The 22,122-nt window shown below is 39.2% G+C and overlaps 2 protein-coding genes across 6 annotated transcripts in view; one reads left to right on the top strand and one right to left on the bottom strand.

Annotated features, from left to right (window-relative positions):
* The window catches only part of LOC116290199 (uncharacterized), a 24,617-nt gene extending 13,572 nt beyond the window's left edge, over positions 1-11,045 (top strand). The window contains exons 16-34 of the mRNA XM_089024549.1: positions 387-582; positions 1,440-1,852; positions 1,998-2,123; positions 2,340-2,372; positions 2,478-2,624; positions 2,714-2,926; positions 2,994-3,326; positions 3,517-3,858; positions 4,355-4,748; positions 4,861-5,273; positions 5,469-5,582; positions 6,080-6,488; positions 6,678-6,891; positions 7,234-7,441; positions 7,704-8,300; positions 8,452-8,498; positions 8,583-8,641; positions 8,837-9,223; positions 9,610-11,045. Coding sequence (XP_088880675.1) covers positions 387-582; positions 1,440-1,852; positions 1,998-2,123; positions 2,340-2,372; positions 2,478-2,624; positions 2,714-2,926; positions 2,994-3,326; positions 3,517-3,858; positions 4,355-4,748; positions 4,861-5,273; positions 5,469-5,582; positions 6,080-6,488; positions 6,678-6,891; positions 7,234-7,441; positions 7,704-8,300; positions 8,452-8,498; positions 8,583-8,641; positions 8,837-9,223; positions 9,610-10,114 — 5,150 coding nt within the window. The 3' untranslated portion in view covers positions 10,115-11,045. The remainder of the gene's footprint in view (positions 1-386; positions 583-1,439; positions 1,853-1,997; positions 2,124-2,339; positions 2,373-2,477; positions 2,625-2,713; positions 2,927-2,993; positions 3,327-3,516; positions 3,859-4,354; positions 4,749-4,860; positions 5,274-5,468; positions 5,583-6,079; positions 6,489-6,677; positions 6,892-7,233; positions 7,442-7,703; positions 8,301-8,451; positions 8,499-8,582; positions 8,642-8,836; positions 9,224-9,609) is intronic.
* LOC116290201 (histone-lysine N-methyltransferase EHMT2) lies at positions 10,863-22,122 on the bottom strand. 5 transcript variants are annotated; one of them, XM_031697206.2, is made up of 27 exons: positions 21,637-22,122; positions 19,590-19,637; positions 19,107-19,370; positions 18,103-18,759; positions 17,806-17,858; positions 17,490-17,607; positions 17,358-17,397; positions 17,051-17,247; positions 16,870-16,936; positions 16,565-16,650; positions 16,342-16,448; positions 16,006-16,053; positions 14,763-14,837; positions 14,593-14,694; positions 14,343-14,447; positions 13,970-14,085; positions 13,435-13,473; positions 13,120-13,183; positions 12,901-12,995; positions 12,776-12,824; positions 12,602-12,694; positions 12,372-12,458; positions 12,147-12,297; positions 11,926-12,056; positions 11,624-11,740; positions 11,474-11,538; positions 10,863-11,298 (listed from the first exon to the last, which is right to left on the bottom strand). In XM_031697206.2, exons 1-27 carry the CDS (start codon positions 21,680-21,682, stop codon positions 11,202-11,204), a joined length of 3,117 nt encoding a protein of 1,038 aa, XP_031553066.2. In that variant the 5' UTR covers positions 21,683-22,122; the 3' UTR covers positions 10,863-11,201. The 5 variants fall into 5 exon arrangements, with proteins under 5 accessions (XP_031553066.2, XP_031553067.2, XP_031553069.2 ...); XM_031697207.2 differs by having other exon boundaries at positions 16,870-16,933; XM_031697209.2 differs by having other exon boundaries at positions 19,107-19,229.

Here is a 22,122-nt window from a genome sequence, read left to right as displayed (position 1 = left end):
AAGGGGGGGGGGGGGGGGTTGTAGCATTGATTGAGGTGGTGGAGGGGGAGAGATATAGCAGAACAAAATGTTAGGGAGACGATTTTTGCTGCAGGCGAGCATGGTTGTTTCAGGTCCCACACACGGCGTATAGAAAAAAAAGCGAGCGAAATGTGTTCGGCACCCCTGTTTTAATAAAACTCGCGATGCTGTTGGTGTTGTCATGTAAAAAGTGATAATAAAAATCACGATGGCTCTTATAGGGGGGGTTGCAACCCCCAAAACCCACCCCTAGATCCGCCACTGGTTCTAACTCCCTGGCTTAGGCGGTTAGGTAAAAAAGGTGCAGAAGTAAAAGTGCCGCACCTATTTGTTATGAACCAAATATTTATTTGAATTGTCTTCAGATGTTGGTGAAGTTGAAGGCATATCGGTTGACTGGATCAACCGCAATTTGTACTGGACTGATTTAACGTTTGAGAGAATTGAAGTTTCAACGTTGAATGGCTTGTACAGGAAAACACTTTTCAACAAGGACGATAAATCTGCTGGAATCAAGATCTTGAACAATCCGAAGGGAATTGCAGTTCATCCTTCAAAAGGGTAAATCGATTGTATGAACAAACAACGAATCAACCCACCCACCCATCCATCTATCCTTCTAACCAATCAATTAACTCACCAAACAAACCCACCCACCCACCCATCTATCCTTCTAACCAATCGACCAACCAACCCACCAACCCACCCACCCATCCATCTATCCTTCTAACCAATCAACTAACTCACCAAACCAACCAACCCACCCACCCATCCATCTATCCTTCTAACCAATCGATCAACCAACCCACCGACCCACCTACCCATCTATCTATCCTTCTAACCAATCAACTAACTCACCAAACCAACCCACCCACCCACCCACCCATCTATCCTTCTAACCAATCAACTAACTCACCAAATCAACCCACCCACCCACCCATCCATCTATCCTTCTAACCAATCGACCAACCAACCCACCAACCCACCCACCCATCCATCTATCCTTCTAACCAATCAACTAACTCACCAAACCAACCCACCCACCCATCCACCCATCTATCCTTCTAACCAATCGACCAACCAACCCACCAACCCACCTACCCACCCATCTATCCTTCTAACCAATCGACCAACCAACCCACAAACCCACCCACCCATCCATCTATCCTTCTAACCAATCAACTAACTCACCAAACCAACCCACCCACCCACCCACCCATCTATCCTTCTAACTAATCAACTAACTCACCAAAACAACCCACCCACCCACCCACCCATCTATCCTTTTAACCAATCAACCCACCAACCCACCAACCCACCAACCCACCAACCCACCCACCCATCTATCCAACTAACTAATCAACGTACTAGCTACACAACATGCCAACCAAATAATTCTATTCCGCATTCTTTTCCAGATACGTTTTCTGGACAGACTACCATTACTATTACCCACAACTAGCGCGTTCAACAATGGCAGGAACTGAGTACAGAATGATACGAGATCTCTACTGGACCTCACAGTACGCCCCCACTGGATTGACAATCGACTTCACTGAAAATCGTCTATACTTCATAGACGCATATAAAGGAACAATTGAGTCGTTTAATCTTGATGGTGGAGGCAGAATTCAGCATCATACTGCTGGTCATGCTCCCTATCCAAATGACATGACGTTGCTAGGAGACGTAGTCTACTGGGCGGACCAACTCAGTAATTCTGTAGAGAGAGTGAACCGTACATCTTGGTTGAGGTTGATGAGTTTTGGGTGGCTTGGAGATAGGTCTGTCCTAGGAGTGGTTGGTTACAATAAATCTTATCAAACACCAGGTACGTTTAAAATCAGATTAAAAAAAGCTTATGGTGGTGTGGATGTTTCGTTAGAAGCAGGCATTTAGAATATTTAGAAACTCTCCCGGCAAAAGGATTTGAGCGTGAGAGGCTCGGATAAAATGTTTATTATTTCTTTTCACAGCAAACACATCTTGCACAACCGATAACGGTCAGTGCAGCCATCTTTGTTTACTGACGCCAACTGGACGGATTTGCGGATGCCCTAATGGAGCAAAACTGCTGTCCAACAATCGTGACTGCAGCAATGGTAAGGCCCAAAAAGGATACTGATTGATATAATAGTTAATAGTTATTACTAAGTTATAAATTAATAATTATCGATAACAATCGTTTCTGAGCCAACCAGGCATTACTTATCAAAAGAATTTTATATTTAAGCTTTTATGAACAATGCTGCTGAAAAATTATATATATATTTAACCTTGAAGAATTTGAATAATTATTTGCTTGTTGTTTTTTTCAGTGACCAGCGTTGTACCTCCTCCTCAACCACCAGGTAATGTAGTGGGAAATATCTCGCATGTTTTCAAATACCCTGCTTTTTTTTCAGTCTTCTAGCTTTGATCGAGGAGAGAGTAATCTTACTTTGTTTGTTTTATAGTTGTGTCTTTAAGTTTGGCCAATGGTCGTTTCCCCAGCGAAGGTCGAGTGGAGGTCACCTATCAAGGTTCAAAAGGGACGGTCTGTGATGATTACTTCGGGTCTGCAGAAGCTCATGTAATCTGTAGGATGCTGAATTACACTAGAGGTAAGGAAAAGAGCTGGTTAGTGTCTTTTCCTACGTCACTGGAAGTACCGTACTAGTGATATAAAGTAGCTCTATATTTATGTTTGTAGCAACTCATTACTTCAAGCAAGCCTATTTTGGTAGAGGATCAGGAATCATTTGGCTCGACAGCGTCAAGTGTAAAGGAAATGAAAAGTCGATTTCTGAATGTCAGCATGCAGGTTGGGGTGAAAATGATTGCAATCATCGTGAAGATGTTGGAGTGAGATGTTATAATGGTACAATGCCTCAGAACGTTACATCACCCTACACCAACACTACAGGTAGCCTATTTTTCTTGCCTATTTTTTCTTCTTCTAATGATAACTCATGTTTTCTTGTTGTTTATAGGGTTAAAAGTGCGTCTTAAAGGAAGTGTGAATAAAAACGAAGGTAGAGTCGAAGTGTACTATCAGAATGAATGGGGAACCATATGTGACACAAGATGGAACCTGAAGGATGCTAACGTGGTCTGTAGGATGCTGGGATACGACGGTGCTTGGGGCGCACAGGGTTATGGGTACTTTGGTAAAGGTACAGGAAAGATTATGGTCAGTGATGTGGTATGTAGCGGAAGCGAATCATCCATTGGGTTGTGTTACAGTTCAGGATGGGGAAATCCTACTTGTAGCCATCGTTATGACGTCTCAGTCACATGCAAGGTTCATCCTTCCCAACTTGAAGGTTTGTAAGATTTAATTACAATATAATTTTACAAGGAAATGAGATTTGACGCTACCTTGTTTACCCAGTCATCTTTGCCATAATCACTAGAGTAAAGCGTAAAATAAAATATAGCTATACCATCGCAGCCTATTCTATACAATGACATGGTCAATAGCTGATTTCTCATGATGACATGTTCATATATTAGATTCTAGAACACTTCGCCTTCGAAATGGTTTGACTCCAAACGAAGGTCGGGTGGAAATCAAACACAATGGTGAATGGGGGACAATTTGTGACGACGCATGGGATATCAGAGATGCACATGTTGCTTGCAGACAGCTGGGATATCCAGGGGCTCTGTCGGCACCAATCAAGGCAGCTTTTGGTCAGGGTTCTGGCAATGTTTTGCTTTCACTGTTCGCCTGCAGTGGTATGGAGAATTCCTTGCCAAGCTGTTCCCACAGTGAATGGGGTGCGTCTTTGTGCGTGCATGCTGAGGATGCAAGTGTTGTATGTAGAACTAACGATACAATGGATCCACAGCCAGGTTGGTAACATGTTGTATATATATAGGACTCGATAACACGTTTTAAAATGGCTCTTAACGTGATATAATGCGTGATAATAAGGTTGAATTAAAAAATAAATATGACCTCTACAATAGAGACTAGAACATTATTCACCGTAATCCGTGCACACCAAGGACAGATCGGGTTTTATTGCCGTCAGGTCCAAAGTCCATACGATGTCCCATGCAGCGATGCGGATGTCTGGGGGTCATGGCACAATGGAATTTTTTGCCAAATTGTTGTCGGTGGACTTTAGAAATGTTTTCTTTAATCATTTCTGTCGTTGTTTTCAAGTTGGTCATTGGATTGAAACCCGTACATTTGTCATATTTGTTTTAGAGGAAAGATACTTGATTTCTTTCTTGATCAACTTTTTTAAAAGAAAATTCCTTGGCATGCAAGAGGAGGTGTCTTCACCCCTCATGTCCCCACAGTGGAAGCTTTACTTTACTAAATGACATTGATTGTCCATAGATGCACCATCGTTCTTGTTGGTCGCCGATGAGAAGAGAAATTTCTTGAGACAGATCATCCATCAAGTGCACTCCACGAATCATTCATCATCACCGTATGTAATACAAAGAGTAACCAACCCAGACTTTGTAGCCATCGACCCAGCTGTTCGTAGTGTGTACTTCACAAGTGGAGCATCGATCTACATGTCTCACCTGTTTCATAACTATACAACTCGTATCGTAACACAGAATCAGAGGATCAGTGGATTAGCAGTAGACTACATGTGTAAGAAGCTTTATTGGTCTGATTACTATGGCAATAGAATCATGGTTTCATCCTTGGATGGTACTTCACTAAGAGGTCTAGTGACTGTTGACTCACCCAAAGGCATCGTATTGGACATCAGAGGAGGGTAAGTTGGAATACCAGGGTTACTTAAAGCAAGACGGGCACATGGTTTGGCTTGTATGGCGGTAACTTTTTCAGTTATAAACTTGAAATTATATATTTTTTTCTTGTTGTAGTGTTATGTATTACATAGGTGGGCTGAGAAACCCAAAGATTTACAGATCCCACATGGATGGTAGCAACGTCAAAGCACTTGTAACACTGACGTCATCATCATCGACCAGTATTGCGCATGACAGTACCAACAATATCATTTACTGGAGTGAAACAGATAAAATACTCTATTTGAACTTGTCTTCTAACGCGGCTTCTGCGCGTATGCTGTCATCTGTTCATGTCAGCAGTCCGTATGGACTGACGGTACACGCTGGGTATCTGTACTGGACTGATCTCAAAACAGGGGGGTTCACTGGGGGGTTGTACCGGGCTCGTCTCACTTCTAGTTCAAGTCACGTGACAGAGCTAGTGTTGAGTGGGTTCATGACCCCACGTGGAGTGGCATCGTTGGATCTTCCAAACGCTTTACCAGGTAAATCTCATTCATAATAAACTTTTTCCATTTCCAACCCCCGTGCCCCATGATCCCTTCTTGTTTACCCTTAACACTTGTAGATCATATTATCATCTATGAAACTCAACAAAATATATTTTACAGGAGAAAAATATCATTAAACCATTGATATACTTAGGAGGGACATAAATCTTTATTTTCTTGTGTCACCAGAAAACTTTGCCTGCAGTGAATGCCACCAGTGTCAGCAGATGTGTTTGCGTGTCCCATTAGGACATCAATGCATGTGTTCTGGCATGTACCGCCTGGGCAGCGATAACACAACCTGTGAGTATCAACCGTAGTAGACCGTTAGTAGACCGTTAGTAGACCGTTAGTAGACCGTTAGTAGACCGTTAGTAGACCGTTAGTAGACCGTTAGTAGACCGTTAGTAGACCGTTAGTAGACCGTTAGTAGACCGTTAGTAGACCGTTAGTAGACCGTTAGTAGACCGTTAGTAGACCGTTAGTAGACCGTTAGTAGACCGTTAGTATAGACCGTTAGTAGACCGTTAGTAGACCGTTAGTAGACCGTTAATAGACCGTTAATAGACCGTTAGTAGGCCGGTTAGATAAATCCTAGGCATTCAGTAACCGAGCAATTAAACAAAGTTCTTGAACCAACCTAACGTAACGTAACATTTTTTACAACAATTCCAGCGGCATCGTGAGGGAGCGCATGCACGAGGCTAGTTCCTCACCATACTTGACTTAGGGTGGAACATACTTTACATGTAAAGGCGTGTACGTGAAGTTCTTATTTTAATTTGTTCACTCATTTCTAGGTGTTACGAGTGACTTTTTCGCGTTCGTCGATTTTTACAAAGAAAGCGCTGATTTTGTTCCTGCGCAAGCCTTGGACGGTAACAAAGAACTACAAAGTATCTCTTTAAAGAAGAGTAGATTTCCACGTGCCGTCGAGTGGGATCCCGTGGAACATCGGATCTACTACGCAGATACCTTGCAATCTCACATCGCAAGGATGTTTCTCAACGGCACTGCCGAGGAGATTATCATCAGTGACGTCATCCAGCCAAGGGGGCTTACCATCGATCACGTGGGACGTAATTTATATTTCACCGACTTTTCTAGAAACTCTATCAGCGTTTGTAAGCTTGATGGGACATACAGGAAGACATTGCAAGTTACCAACAATAAAAGACCGTATTCAATAGTAGTTTACTCGGAGACTGGGTATGTTAGATTATCTTTCCAAAGTCAAGGGTCTTATAACTCATGAATCTCATACCAGCCTAAAATGCTCAAACGTTCGTTAAAAACTTGCTATTCAGCTTGTGAAAATTCGACGGTCGACGGTAGAAACAGGGATTAAAGTCTATTGTTAGCTATTTATTCACTATTTTGTTTTCGTTGATTGTTTAGATATTTGTACTGGAGTACATGGGGTGACAAATCCCGAATCCATCGTGCACTCATGGATGGCACGCAACACACAGTACTGATTGAATGGATAGGCACCTACACTAGTTATGGTGTATCACATATGACGATCGACAAAACAACTAACAGACTGTACTGGGTTGGTTGGCATGAGGCGTACATCGAGTACATCGATCTCAGCAAGTCAACACCAAGGGTAAGTGAGCAGCACCTAATAGTCCAACACAGGGAGTCCACTCAAATTGAATCGAACCAGATCGTCTGTTTGGATTTGAACCTCGAATTGACCACTGGAAATGATACTTCTACTTAGGGGGAGGAGGGATGTCAAAAACGACTTAAGACGAGCCATAGATCGTTCTCGATTGATTCATAAATATCATCACATGTTTTCCTTTCATCATTAGGAGTCCACAGTGGTTAGCAAACCAGACAAACAAAAGAATTTTGTTATTTCATTTATAATGGCACGTATTCTCCATATGTACCATGCTCAACCTTTTCCCAAACGTTCTACCCTTTTCTTAATATTTTACAGATAACCCAACTTCGTAGCTATGCAAGTTACCTTTACATGCCTGAAGGCATCGCACTGACATCATCCAAGGTGTGCTGGACTGATAGTCATCGAGGAGGCATGTTTTGTGGGAGTCGCAATGGTACGGCTAGTGTTCAGAGTATTGTTACTGGTTTGATAGGAATCTTTGGACTAAAGTACTGTAAAGCAGCACCACCACCACCATCAGGTACACTAGAAAATTTAACTCGACTTTCAGTGTTGAAGTAAAGAACTACGCGTGATATATCTCTAAAGTTTATTCTGTTCGTTCGTCTTTCTATGTATTGTATTATATATTGTTGTATCAACTGAGTTCTTCGTGGATTCTGTCCACAGTTTTCAAATGCTTACATGAAACCTGCATTACCATATTTGAAAAGAGTACAATCCTCTAACCTAATCAGTATAACCGCTGGCCTCTAAATCTGTCTTATTATTTTTACATTTAGCCCATCCTTGTGCAAGTGACAATAACGGCCAATGTTCTCATCTGTGCCTTTTGAAACCTAACGGATATAGCTGCGCATGTCCTGATGTAATTCCGTTGAACACCTCTTGTTTTTCCTCCCTCCCAACAACGATTCCCATGACCACTCAGAAACCTACCGCCACTGAAAAAACTACCACCACTGAAAAAACTACCAGCACTCAGAAACCTACCACCACTGAAAAAACTACCAGCACTCAGAAACCTACCACCACTGAAAAAACTACCACCACTCAGAAACCTACCACCACTGAAAAAACTACCACCACTCAGAAACCTACCACCACTCAGAAACCTACCACCACTGAAAAAACTACCACCACTCAGAAACCTACCACCACTGAAAAAACTACCAACACTCAGAAACCTACCACCACTGAATCACATACCAACATTCCTTCTCCATCACCTACGCCCAAACAACCTCCCACAACAAGCAAAGATCCTTGCAAGTCTAACCCATGTTTTAATGGAGGAACCTGTCAGTCCAAAGCACCTTCCTACCAGTGTATTTGTCCTGACCTCTTCGTGCCCAAATGGTCTTGTGAGGTATACATAGGTGAGACAAAACTGATTCAAGTTTTCTATAAAGTCCAAACTGCCTTTACGATTTTCACTCCATGTATTCTTGCCTATGTAAAATAGTCAATTGCGTGAAGAAAAATCTGAAAATGTTCTGTGCTTGATACACGTCGTTTGTTTCTTTATAGGAGAAGGAGTAGTGACAGTGACCATCGATGGTATTGCTAAAAAGCAGGTCAGTACCTTTAATAAATCACTCTTAATATTTCTACTATTGATTGCTGATTCACATCCATTCTATGACATTTGTTCTTTTAAGGTGGAACCCCTGACAGTTTTGTTAAAAGACGTGCTGGCACAGATCTTGAATCAACAAAAGTAAGAAATGCGAATTCATTTAATGATTCATTCATGTCGATCTATATATCCCGTGTATCCAAATGAATTTAGGAGCTTTTTTGGACAGTAAAACTAGAGAACCCATAGAAGCACTCTGCCGGGTATGACTCTAGTATATTGAGAATCGATTATCCCATTGCTAGACTATTGTATCTTGATATATATTTGTTTTAGTACCCCAAGTAATACAGCAAGAAGACGCAGAAGTGCTGACAATCATGCAAACATTACAGCAGATAACGTTTTCATCGTTAGTCCACCCAAGCATGATGGAAATCAGGTTGTTGTAAAAGTAGCAGTAATCTATGGTAACATCACCGGGAGTAATGTCCTTCCCGCACAAACCTTGAGACAACAGATTATCAACTCGGAAAAAAAGATTAACCTGAAATTGCAGTCAAACTTCACGAATGCGAAGGTCTTGAAGGTCGAGGACACATCCGATTCATCGGCTCATAAACAACAAACTAAGAAAGAGTCCAAAGGTGCCATCGCAGCCGTGTTGGTAGTGGTTCTTCTTCTCATTGTCGTTGCCATGGCGGCGTTGATTTACTTCTCAAGGTACGTTTTAACACTTTTTTTACCTTACCCGGACGGTGGTGGAATTCGCTTTGTAACACACATTAGAAATGTGACCCCTCCTTTCTGCTGTTGCATGAAAATGACCCCTTCCTTGTTTTCCACTGTGTTTATTGTAAAGGTGCTAGTGACCCCCTAAATCCCACCGCTCCCTCCGGTTCAGTGTATGGGCATGGATATCACGCTATTTTTGGTTTGAAAATTCGTATTCAGCCGAGTAAAATTAAGGATTAATTTCTCAAGTGTTTCCAAAGTTTTGAAATTGCTCGACTTGCGGAGCAAATTTTCCTTAACGTCTCTTTTCACGTTTATTGCAAATATTCTATAATACTATACATGCGACACAGACATACGTTATTTTTTTTTAGAAAACGAAGTTTTCAGAGACGAAGTTCAAAAAATGACAACGCTGCTGTACCCAACGACTTTGCAACTTTCAGCAACCCAGGATACGGCGTTGAACAGCCAGGAGATTTGGCCCCGCCTCTAACAGACGCGATTGCAATGTCACATAACGTTAATACCAGGAGTGACATGGAAGCTGCAAGTAATCCTACTTACGAGGTAATGGAGGAGACACCGGGCATCGAATTTAAGACAAAGACGGAGATTCCCAGTGATCCCCATTACGACACGGTGATGGAGAATCCGAGCATCCCACGTTGGGAGAAAAATGGACCAATGGAGTTTAATCCAAAACATGAGTATTCCGAGATTTCTTTTCCGAAGGACAAACAACCCGCTCAAGCAGCAGCACCAGATCAACACCAGAACGACTGGGAAAGATTTGATCATGAGCATGAATACGAAAACCTCTCCCATGGCAAGTTAACCTTGAAGATAGATCATTCAGAAGATGAAGCAACGGCATAAAGGGATAAAGAAACCACGATTGCCATGGATACCAAACCATGATGCTGCTATGGCAACGATTAAAAAGCACAATATTTTCGTACAAAAACGCACTTCAATGAACGCAACTTTTTCGAAGTTATGCTTTTTATTTTACACAACACTTTTGAAGCTGATCGTAATTGTGGTTTATGCCAAAATAAGTAGTACTTTTATTTTATTTTACACAACACTTTTGAAGCTGATCGTAATTGTGGTTTATGCCAAAATAAGTAGTACTTTTTAAAATCCTTCCAGATAGTTCAAGTTTCTGAAATTCAGAAACCAGAGGCAAAATTTTGGCGGGAAAAGTAGGCAAAAGCGCCTACCCCAGCTGAGTTATGAAATCTGTAACAATAGGCAATATTATACTCATAGTTTCGATGTGATGGCTATCAGATATAAGAATAGCCAAAACGTCAATTCTCGACAATGTTTTGCATACATGTAAAAAATGCAAAACTATATATTTCATTTCGTAATGTTAAGCTTTAAAAGCTAAAAAGCTATTGCTAAGCTAGCTCGAGAAAGACTAAATCATAATCCAAATGTGATTACTGACAAATTAACCTTTCTGGAAGTAATTTGACTCCAAAACATTTGCACCTATCAATGCCAGACTCGTACATCTGTCGGTGCTTGGGAGCGGCTTTTCCCTTTTGTTCACGACAATGTTTCTCCTCACTTGCAGGATTATCGTTCAAATTCTTTTACTAAATTGCCTTCAGAATTCGTTTTTCGTTCCTTTATTTACTCATCATTCATCTGTTCCCAGAGCACATAGTCCGGTACTAGCTGCCTACCTGAATCATTGGCTTCTAACTTTCCTCTAGGTCGGTAATGTTTTTGTAAAGCTACGCTTTAGGTAATGAAATAAAATATTTAATAAAAAGTAACAAGGCAATAAAAACGAGATATTGACTGGCTTAATAAATATATACACATAAAAACTTTTTTTACAGCATTGAGAAACTATTGGCAAAGGACCAATGGGATGAAATTAGAGGTAAGTAATATATTAATAATATCCCTTGATGATAATAATGATCCTAGAACACAAGGTGGAGTGTCATGAGTTCGGTGCTTTATAGTTACAGGAAGGTGTCCCACATTGGCAGAAGAATTCCTCTTTTTTGACTTCCCAGAAGCGATCTCCGTAATTAAAACTGAAAAACAAAACGATATGTTAAAACCGGATACTCATGTCAAAAATTCAAAATCCTACTAAGAAGCTAGTTTAATCTGGCGCGAAATTTCGACCTCTTGAGATCGTAACCACAATCCCTAAATTACATGCCGGTTGCCCTTCTATGTATTTCAAATTAATGTCGTAATACGTACCAAACTTCTTCATACATGTCTATATCTTTTGAGGAGAAAAATGCTATTCGCGGGAATCGAATATCCTAAAAGATAAAAAGATGATGATCATTAGTAAAGCAGAACGCTCATATCTACAGTAGTACGAACAAGTATCATATCATGACGTACCTGATGATCAACGAAGGCACGAGTAGGAATGGTATTGGGCTCACATGAATGGTTTATAAAACGACTGATGTTACCGTATCTACCGCCATCTATACAATAAAGTTCGTGTTCGCTCTCCTAAGTAAAAAAGAGACACAAAGTATGTCTTAGCAGAGGTATGGTTTAAAGTACTTTAGAGTAGATTTTGCGGCATGGTGAGATCACTGGTTCACTTCCTATGTAAGTGTTCGGATACGCAGGCACTTACACGACACAGCACGGTTTTCAAGATGGCGGGAAAAGACCACGTGATCTTTTATTACCTTGCAGTCCAGATCGAAAAGGTAAGCATCACTTTCCCTTGTGTCAGCCTCGGCATCTGAGATCAGCTCTCCTGTGTACTCACAGAGAAACGTTCCCTTTGGAATCGCACACAGTGCACGAACACCCCAACCTATCATAGCATAATAACATCAGTACCAAAACCTAACGGTACATGATGACGTCAAGGCCACCGTGTTGGTGGAACTGTTAGAAGCTTTACCTTTCTTTTTGGTTTTAAATAACTGCAAAGGATACTGCATTCCCTTCTGAACCACTCGATTGCGACAATAACTCCAACATTTACACATTTTGTTACATTCAAACACAAGCGGACGGTCTAGTTTGTGGATCTCCGGGCACAGCAACCCTTCCTTGAATCGAAACAAAAGAAACATCCTTAAAATAAGTAGACCTAAGAGTATACAAATGGTTCTCACACACGCACCTTGTCGTACCAGATGACTTCTTCATCGCACATTTTACCACAAGAACAGTTCGGGTTGTTTCCACAATCTCCTTCGCATATACAAGCCTGCAAGATAAGCGAACACTCGGGTTGCACGCTTCCACAACACACCATACAATAAAGAAGATTATTAATGGCCGAGTCTTTTGCCAAACATTTGCCCAAACGAGAACGCAAGCCAACTGCAGAAAGAACGTTCAACTATGTACCTGGATAGTGTTAATATTCCATTCAATACCCGCACCACCAACTTCACAACACTCCTTAACAAAACTGAATTCTGGAAACGGCTCGTCATCAACCTAGAAAACAAAATGTTAGGAAGAGAGAAACTAGATATACTATAGGTTAACTGTACGAAGTACTGTTGTTACATGACATACCTCGTTCACACATGGGATTGCTACGTTTTCTTGGCCCCTCGATATGTCACTGAAAAAAAGAAAAATTATGATGCATGAAAGATGTTGACTATGAGATATAAGGTATAAACAGTAAGCTATCTTACCAACTGAGCAGCCTGTATTGAGGCTGGGGTTGACACTGCAAAAGTAACTTCTTGGTTTCGATGAGCTGGCGAGACTTAGTTTCAGGCAAAGCGACCTAAGGAATAAAGAAACTATGGCAATGACAAGAGGAAAGATAAAAAAGAAAAGGGAAAAGAGGATACAAAAGGATATGAAAGATAAATGAAGGGAAGAAAATTCATGTAAAAATATTTTCTTACTTGTAATGGAGTTGATCCTTCGTTGTTAGTGATGTCAATACGTGCTCCTCGATTAAGAAATAATCTACAACAAACAAGTACATAAGATTACTCTATCCTACAACCTAAGGCCTCGTCCACACGTATCCGGAAATTTTTGTATCCGCAAATTATTTTTTGCGGATACGAAAATGTTTGCGTCCACACGCAGCGTATTCAAATCGTTTTCATCGTCCACACGCATCCGTTTTCGTAAAATTTGCGGATACAAAAATTTGCGGATACGTGTGGACGGGGCCTAAGTATACACAGGAAAAACATATTGGTTATACTTACTGCACGCATGAGTAGTTGTTTTCTCTCGCCGCGATGTGTCTGAAAGGAAACAGGCTGTTAAAAACAGATCTACCGATGAAGAACAGACAATCAAATTTCCATTGAATGAGAATAAACAAATAGATAGACGGGTGGATTTGTTGGAAGTAGATAGAATAAAATGAAATGGGATGAGATTCGAAAGGGAGATGAAATAGAATAATACTGTGATGGGGTGGACGCATGAGACGGATGGATGGTTTGGATGTATATATGAACGGATGGGAAGATGAATGGATGGATGGGATGGATGGGAGGCTGTGGATGAATGGATGGATGGGAGGCTGTGGATGGATGGATGGATGGATGGATGGATGGATGGATGGGAGGCTGTGGATGAATGGATGGATGGGATGGATGGGAGGCTGTGGATGAATGGATGGATGGATAGGATGGATGGGAGGCTGTGGATGAATGGATGGATAAATGGATGGGAGGCTGTGGATGAATGGATGGATGGATGGATGGATGGGAGGGTGGAATGGAAATTACATACATAGGGGTTTCACCGTGTCTGTTAATCGCATGAAGGTCTGATCGATTTTCAAGAAGCACCAGTGACATTTGATAACTCCCTGCAAATGCTGCCCAGTGAAGAGGAATGTTTAATTCCTGCAGAAAGAAGCATAAAAGAGTAGAATATAAAATCAAAAAAATGGTAAGAAATGTAAGGTCCCGGAACTGATCTGTGAAGAATACTATTACCGTACATCAAAAAATAAGAAGACGGCTGAAAATCTCTATAGCTAAATAAACTACTCCATAGTCACTCTAAAAGTTTGTTTGCCTTGGGAGGTCCCATAACAGATCTCTATGGTACACCAATTTCTAATCGCGTTTACGAGACAAAATTTGTATCCTCTATTTACCAAATCTCTAAGATGAACATTGCCGCCTCTGTGTAACAGAAGTTTTGCCGTTTCTACCATTTTGTCTTCCGCTGCCCACATGATCGCGGTCCACCCCCCGTCATCCTGGAATGCAATCAAAGTACACTATATAATATCTTTGACGATGTAACTTTTATACAGATTTAATTTTTAAGAAACAGATGACTGGCTAACACCCCCCCCCCCCCTCCCCCTTCTCTCTCTACAATCAAAGATGGCCAATAATAACCTTTTGATTGATATTAAACTTTTTGGAGTCCAGAAGAATGCGTATGATTTCGTCATGCCCTCTTCTTGCAGCGACATGGAGTAAAGTCATCCCACCTTGGTCCTGCAACAGTGGATACAACCAAAATTAAACCAATCATCAACAAACCTTGATAACTTGAGTCTCCTTACCTTGACACGCAGAGATGCTCCAGCATCTATCAGATATATAACAGTTTTGATTCTATTGTTTTCAACGGCGTCGAACTAAAAAACAATTGTCAAAGTAAGTTAAAATACACGCCAAAATACTAAACTAAACTTCTTCATTAAATTGGCACGTTTTCAACTTGTAAAAAGGAATAACATTGTCTCCATAACAACAACAGGAAGGACAAGTTATGAACGTCTGCAAATATTAACGAAATTGGAACATAAATCTTGTGAAGAAGCACAACAGATTGATGCCTCGATTGGATTGGAAAACTAAAAACAACTGATCGCAGAACCAACCAGGTAAGTTTATATGAAGTGACTACAGAGAACTAAAAATGGCAAGGTAAAGCGATAATCCAATATGCAAGTCTTTACTCGTGGGAGTCATTAAACTACAACCTACTAGATAAGACATTATCTATTCTGTAGTCCCTAATCAATCCACATGACTAAATATCTCAAGTAAATGTTAAAAAATAAAATACTAAGGTTCGATCAACTGAACCTTTCTGCTGTTGTTGAGGTATGAACGAGCTTGGTTGAATCAATTGAATGAAGATGTTAATGGTTGTGTTTAGTAAATTAGTAAATCTCTTTTATTAAAAGTAAAAAGATTATTTTTTGGTCGATGTTCTAAAGCGGCTAATCTTGAGAACCATACTGCGAAATTTGTAAGCAATGAAAAGTTTGTTCTATTATGATAAATAAACCCCCAAAAAGAGCACCTAGAGTATTACTGTAATCATTGTAAATCACTTAAACACACGACCGATATGAGGCATGTGCCATAGTAACCTGTCTCTAGCCTGCACCATGTCTTACTATACGACAGGTTGTAGTATTTCAAAAGAACCAACTTGCTTTTGAGGTCTAGTGGATCATTAAAGATGTAGAAAAATAATATCGGAGAACGTAGGTGACAGAGACACAAAATTTTTTACCTCTTTAGCCTCTATAAAATCTGTATTTTCCGATAAATACCGTTTAGCAACGTTGGATTTATCTTGAATCTCAAAATTACAGGACTTGTTATTATACCGACCTATCAAAATTAGACGAGCATTGAATAAGATAGGACGTGAGATATCCATACTGATATCAAAAATACTGATCGAAGTCTTCAACATAAGCGTTGATTTGTATGGAGATTAACATTAATTATAGACCTATTGTTAGTGATGAATGACATTTGAATAATGCTTTCAACATTGATTCTTACCAACGGGGTACGCATGTCATAGTCCAGTACGTCCAGATCACCACCAGACTACGAAAAAAAAAAACGGGTCAAAAAGATAAAGTTAAAATTCTTGTCAGTGTTTAGGAGTTAGATCTTGCGGCTTCATGCGTGTCGAAGGTGTAAGTCCATTCAGTGGGAATATGATATTAGAGGTTCGGAGATAACTTCCATTATGACTTTCTTGCGCAGATAGGCGTAAACGGTAGCGCAGCATTTCCGAAACTCGAGAGAACACGTCAATTTAGTAATAAAGAAGTCACCGAGTTATGATAGAAAAACTGTAATGTCTATGCGGAGATAAATGAATAAACATACCATCTTTAAGCATGTTATGATGTCCAAGAATCCACCAGCTGCAGCAGCATGCACAGCAGTTCGTCCTTTCTCTGTTTCCACTTGTACGTTGGGTTTGCAGCCCTCGACTTGAGTATGACAAGACAAGTAACAAGAAAGGAGATTTAGAACAAGGAGCTTCTATTTATCTTAAATGTTTTTACTAATAATAATAACTTAATTATCTGTAGAACATTCTTCTTACCAAGCAAAGCTAATACTTTACTAAGGTTGTTATTTTTGACTGCTTGGTGGAGATTTCGAGCTGTAACGCGTAACTTTTTGTAAGGTCTGCGAAAAAGGGAAAAAAGTAAGGAAAATCACCTAAAATGATCTGAAAATAGCGACAACGATGGAGATTATGAATAATTGCAATAAAGCAATTAATTGCATTGAAGTTGCAGAAAATGGAGTGGCCCCAATATGAAGCTGTGTGGAATGCCAAAAGCTTATCGTTCATTTTCATAATTGAACACTGTTTTTTAGAACAAAGTTCCTGTTTCTTGTTACCTTTCTCTTTTAATTTCTTGTAGCATTTTTAGTAGATTATCTGGACTCGAAACAACATCATGTTCTTCTTTAAAATATAAACAGATATGAAATGTCAGACAAGACACACTAGCTGTACGATTGCATAAGAGAAGGAAGTCATTTAGAAATGTAAATTATTTTATTAGCTTGGTTTACTTACCTACAGGCTTCGAAGATGGCGATGATGAAGGTGATGGTGAAGATTCAGATACAGCAGATGTAGCAGATGTAGCACTGGACGATGCCGCTCTCTCAATTGCCTTCAGTCTGTCATTGAATTTTGTTGCAACAATAGATGTTTGAGTTGATGTAGAAAGGTCTAAAGTCCTAATAGCTTGCGAGGATATTTGTGGAGCACTTCCAAAAAGAAAAAAGGTAAAAAAATATATATTTCAGGCAGAAAATAAATGGGAAAACTAGAGATTGATAAGTTTAATACAAGAATTCTTTTGTGTTATATAACTCACGGTTTTTGATGTGACTTAAAATCTGCACTCAATCTTGCTCCTGAAATGCACATTACAAAGTAACTATCAACTCTGATTAGCAACACGATAAACAACCCTTTAGTTGCTACTTATGACTCAGTATATACTCACGATGTCTGGGAGATAATGGAGTAGCCATAGGTTCCTTTTGCAAGGCACTGGGTTGTGAGTCTGTATGTGTTGGTGTTTCTTTATTTGGTGCTGTTGTCATATTTGTTGTTGTTACATCCTGATAACAAAAAAATCAAAATAAAAGAGACATTTATTTCAGTTTACAGGACAATTCTTGTGATTTTCAGTACTTCAACCTTATGAATGTAGATTCCTATTGGAAAACCAATATTCATCAAACAGGTTCAAATCTGCCTGACTTCATGTAATATTGAAAATCACAGTAAAAAACAACATAATATTGCATATTACTCACAATATCTGTGGAGTGTGAAGTTGTAGGAGTTTTGATATCAATTGATGAAATCACTGTAAAATACATATAAAATTATGTCAATTTTTATATACTTTAGGATTTTATAACAAGACACCAACTGTTGTATTTAAGAGTATGGTTCAAAATGATCCTCACAAAAAAAATTTTGAAGTTATTTATCAATAACTAAAAATTTATGTTTGGTATTTGGTTATCATGATACAGGTATTCTTAGTATTCAATTCAACCCCCTCATATTCTAAATAGACATAAACAAACAGCATTTTTCGTTTTTACCTTTTGTAGGTGTATTTGTAGTTGAAGGTGGTCTCACTTCATTTACAATTGTTACTTCTTCTTCATCATCATCATCATCAGAATCAATCACCAGAGGATCATTCTTATTCATTCCCTGTACTTGTTTCTTGATATGAGCTTTACAGCTGCACTTGTTTTGTTTGGGTATTGTACACTGACTAGGGGTAAATTTTCCTTCACAAGACATTGGTATACATGCAACAAAAGCATCTGCCTTTCCAATGGAAACCATCTCTGTCCCTGGTGGCTTTCTTGTTTTTGAAATCATATTTGCAGTTAAAGGCACAGCATGACAAATCAAGCTTTTACCGCCATCAGCAACTGCTCCTATCTCTGGTTGTCCAGTTTCATGGGCAAATGACAAGCTACCACCAGATGGTGCTCGGTTAAAAGGTGCTATTTTTACTGTTTTGGGGGGAGGAGGTTTGTTTTTCTCATCCAGGGAAGATCTTCTTCTCTTTGGAAATCTAGAGGGCACAGAATTAATGCTAATAATCATTGATGGGCCTGCCTGGACATCAATGTTCTTAGTGTTGTCTGCAGCAGATGGAGAGGCGTTTGAACTGGAAGAATCAAGGGACTGGTCTGAAAGGATTAGTTCATCATTTACTGACAGTGAAAATTCAACAGGTTCATCTGCAAAAGAAAAATGTATTATCTTTAAGTGGAAAAAGCTTTAGGATAATATAGTGCAAAAAATACCCCAATATCAAACACTTTATCTAAGGTACAATAAAATTGCATTGGTCAGGTAAAAATAAAAGAGTAAAAATGCATTTATTTTACAAATAACTTCTCTTCTATTTATTCACTCTGCCGGTATATTCTTATGTGTAACAGGTGCTGTACTCCAATGACGGACTGTCAAAAATCTCAGAATGTTTTTTATACAGTGTTTTAAGTTTTCTTCAATGGTCGTATTCAACACATCAATAACCACTAGTTAATATATGATATCTGCGAAAGGCTCCTCAAGGTTTTACCTGTTGTATCATTGTCAAGGGAGGTCTCTACAGACATTTCTATAATGGAATTATCCTTCGTAGTTTTATCCTCTTTTCTTGTAACAGAAACAAATGGTTGGGGGGAAGAAGTTTGAAGATAATCTGTTGATAATGACAAATTACTGGAGGAAGTAGAAGGCTTTTTCAGTTGATTATAGTCAGATTGTCCTTTCTCACTGAGAAGATGCTCTATCTTTCTGTTAAATGCTTCCTCAAAATTTACATTTTTTTCACTGGAACATGCTAAAGATAAAAATATAAATATAACTTGATTGTGATACTCAAATGATTCAAATTACAACTTTGTGAAAGGATAAAAGTGGTATTTTCTTATCATGAAATTATGGTAAAGTACACTTTTAAAAATAAATATACAAGATCAACAACATGAAAGACAAGACTTTCATTTTAGTCTATTATGCAAAATCCATTGGCTTTTTGAAAACAGTTGATATGACTTACAGCTGTTCATGTGTCTGGAAGGAGAATGGATTGGTATGGGCTCTAAGTCTGCAAAAGAAAGCACATCATTGAGGAATAGAAAATGTAACTCCTCTTGCTGAGTTTTTAATCCTGATAAGTCCTGAGACTATCAGGAGTATTTTGTTTTTTTACAAATGTCTGATGGTGTACCACAGTGATCAGTCTAAGGACCACTTTTTTAGAAATTTTCTTTTTAGCTTTTGGTAAATGAAATTTATTAACAATATTATTTGCAAGGTTTTGTTTGCGATAATGGTATAACATTTTATCAAAGCATTATCAATTACCAACATTCTTTGCCTTTGGGTAATTTGTTGTCAAACTAAGTTATACAGCAGTCATTAAGAGATGCTTAGTTTTGATTCAAACATCATTAGCATTCATATATAACTGTATTTAATTATTTTCTTCCTTTAATTTTGAAAAAAAGCTTCATGTAAAATCATGTTGACTTTCTCAAAAACCTTCAAAGCAATCTAAAATATAAAAGGTAAATTCAAAATATAAAAAATAATTTCTCTAGTATGTTCAGAATTCTAATTCTTAATTATTTATTATTGACCAAAAGCACGCTCAAGGTGTTGCTGAGACAGTAATAATCAAAAGCCAGAATCAAATGCCCCACCCGTAGATCCATATACGACACCTGAGTTGCATGGAAGCTTATTATTATGCAAATTAAAACGGCTTCATTCAAAAATGCAACCATTTAAAAGTATAAAGCACCAAAAAATATTTTAAAATACAGAGCCGTTGATTTTAATTCTTCTGCTTTTAGAGATCGTGACTTTTACTTTAAGCATAAAGACGTTAGGCGTGAAAACAGTTAAGATTTAAACTCGTGCACAACATTGTCACGCTGCTTGCTCTGCTCTTGTGTTTACATGTGTACCTCGAGGATGTTGTTCGATATATATACCACTATTACCTAAGATCTACGCTTACAGTAAACTGAGATAAAGTATAAAACACAATAATAATAAAAATTATAATTGATCAATGGTTCTCAATGTTTTGACATGGCTGAAGAAATCTAATCTTGTCAACTCATTAGAAGTTCATTGAAAAATCTTTAGAAATCTTTCTAAGTGCACAAACGATCTAAGCTCGTAGACAACAGAAAATAATGCTAGCGATGCAATCTAAATGAAATAAAGCCAACAAATATTTAAAAGAAAAAGTTAAGCTTGAATATTAACTAACCTTATGTCTTGACATCGATCGATCGCCCGCGAAATACTGCCAGTAATACGCAGAATCCAATTAACATTCCCGCTGTCAACAACTAACGCACACTCATTCAAAGAACAATGGTCCCTTAGATGGACATTTCAAGATCTACCATCCAAGACGCAGGGTGCCCATACAGTCAACACGATGATGGACCGAAATTTTTTTTTAAATGTTTTCAGCGTCGATCGTAGCTCACAGCTACCTTACTTAACGACGTTGAAGTTATCTGTGAGGTTTCAATTGGTACGCTTAACAAAACTAGGAAAACAAAATTGCCTACGCTTCGAAGCCTTGCGTTACATGTGTGCAGTTATTTAGTAAGGGCTTGCTATTTGACCTAGCGAATTATGTTTTCCAAGCATATGTAGTGCATGAACTCAACCTTCAAAGTCAGTACCCCATTTGAATGCTACAGCATACCGAACCCTCGTACCGTAACCGTGCGGTTGCAGAGTCGTGGTCATCATCGTTTTAGTTGCTTAATAAGAAACGTAATCTATAATAATGTAGTGTAAACATGCCAGAAGTACGACCTTGTGGAACTTCAAACATGTGTCGACTGTTGGATATTCGATATGCTTTCGTCCCCATTGCACCTTCTGAACCCGACTACTGTTTTGTTCGATCTTGGTCTCATAGCTATCGTCCCTTTTAGAGTAAGGCTCAGGTAAGGCGCCTTGAGGCTAGAAATACGCCATTCGAGCATCTACATATTATTATTATTATTTGTACGGGTACACAAAAGTACCTCTCTTTTTTACCACTTGCCTTTCGATCTATATTTGGTACTTACACTGTTCCTGGGGATTGAAATCGGCAAAGTGCCTCCCTGTGAACATGATTAACAGATCACCCCACTCGAGCTAAGTACAGATCAGGCGGCCTAAATATACGCTGCTTCTCTCCGCTTTGAACTGTCTTCGACTTTATACTCGCGTTCTTAGTGCGCATGCCTTTGAAATTCAAAACCCTGTAAGCGTCACGGCTTACACCGCTTGACCTAGCCGGTCATCTTGCGGGTCAGCCACTGCAAATGAATGGTCAACAACGTGCCATATTTCCGTAAAGATTTACTAAATTGTTTTCTTAAGCTAAAATTAAATAAGTGGTGTTTCGGGAGAGGCAAATAGTAAAACACTGAAGTTGGATTACGAGAAGAAACTCAGACGTAGAAGATTGGGAGTCACCCCCTCATGGATGTTCTTGATAAGGGTCACTGATTGAAGACGTGACCAAGGGCACTAGGACACCGAATGTGGTTGGATTTCTATAGGTTTTT

Source organism: Actinia tenebrosa, unplaced genomic scaffold (assembly GCF_029948245.1).
Source record: "Actinia tenebrosa isolate PJP-AT-01 unplaced genomic scaffold, QUT_ActTen_1.0 PGA_scaffold9__36_contigs__length_13948895, whole genome shotgun sequence".
NCBI lineage: Eukaryota > Metazoa > Cnidaria > Anthozoa > Actiniaria > Actiniidae > Actinia > Actinia tenebrosa.
This window is presented reverse-complemented; position numbering and strand designations above follow the sequence as displayed.

What these genes read in the sequence shown, in the direction of transcription:
- LOC116290201 (XM_031697206.2), bottom strand. Translation starts at nt 21,682, where the DNA reads ATGTTCACAGGGAGGCACTTTGCCGATTTCAATCCCCAGGAACAGT. An exon ending in TCCATTATCTCCCAGACATC is followed by an intron (nt 17,398 to 17,489) that starts GTGAGTATATAC and finishes TGTGCATTTCAG; the next exon opens with GAGCAAGATTGAGTGCAGAT. An exon ending in AGTTTAATATCAATCAAAAG is followed by an intron (nt 14,448 to 14,592) that starts GTTATTATTGGC and finishes ATTGCATTCCAG; the next exon opens with GATGACGGGGGGTGGACCGC.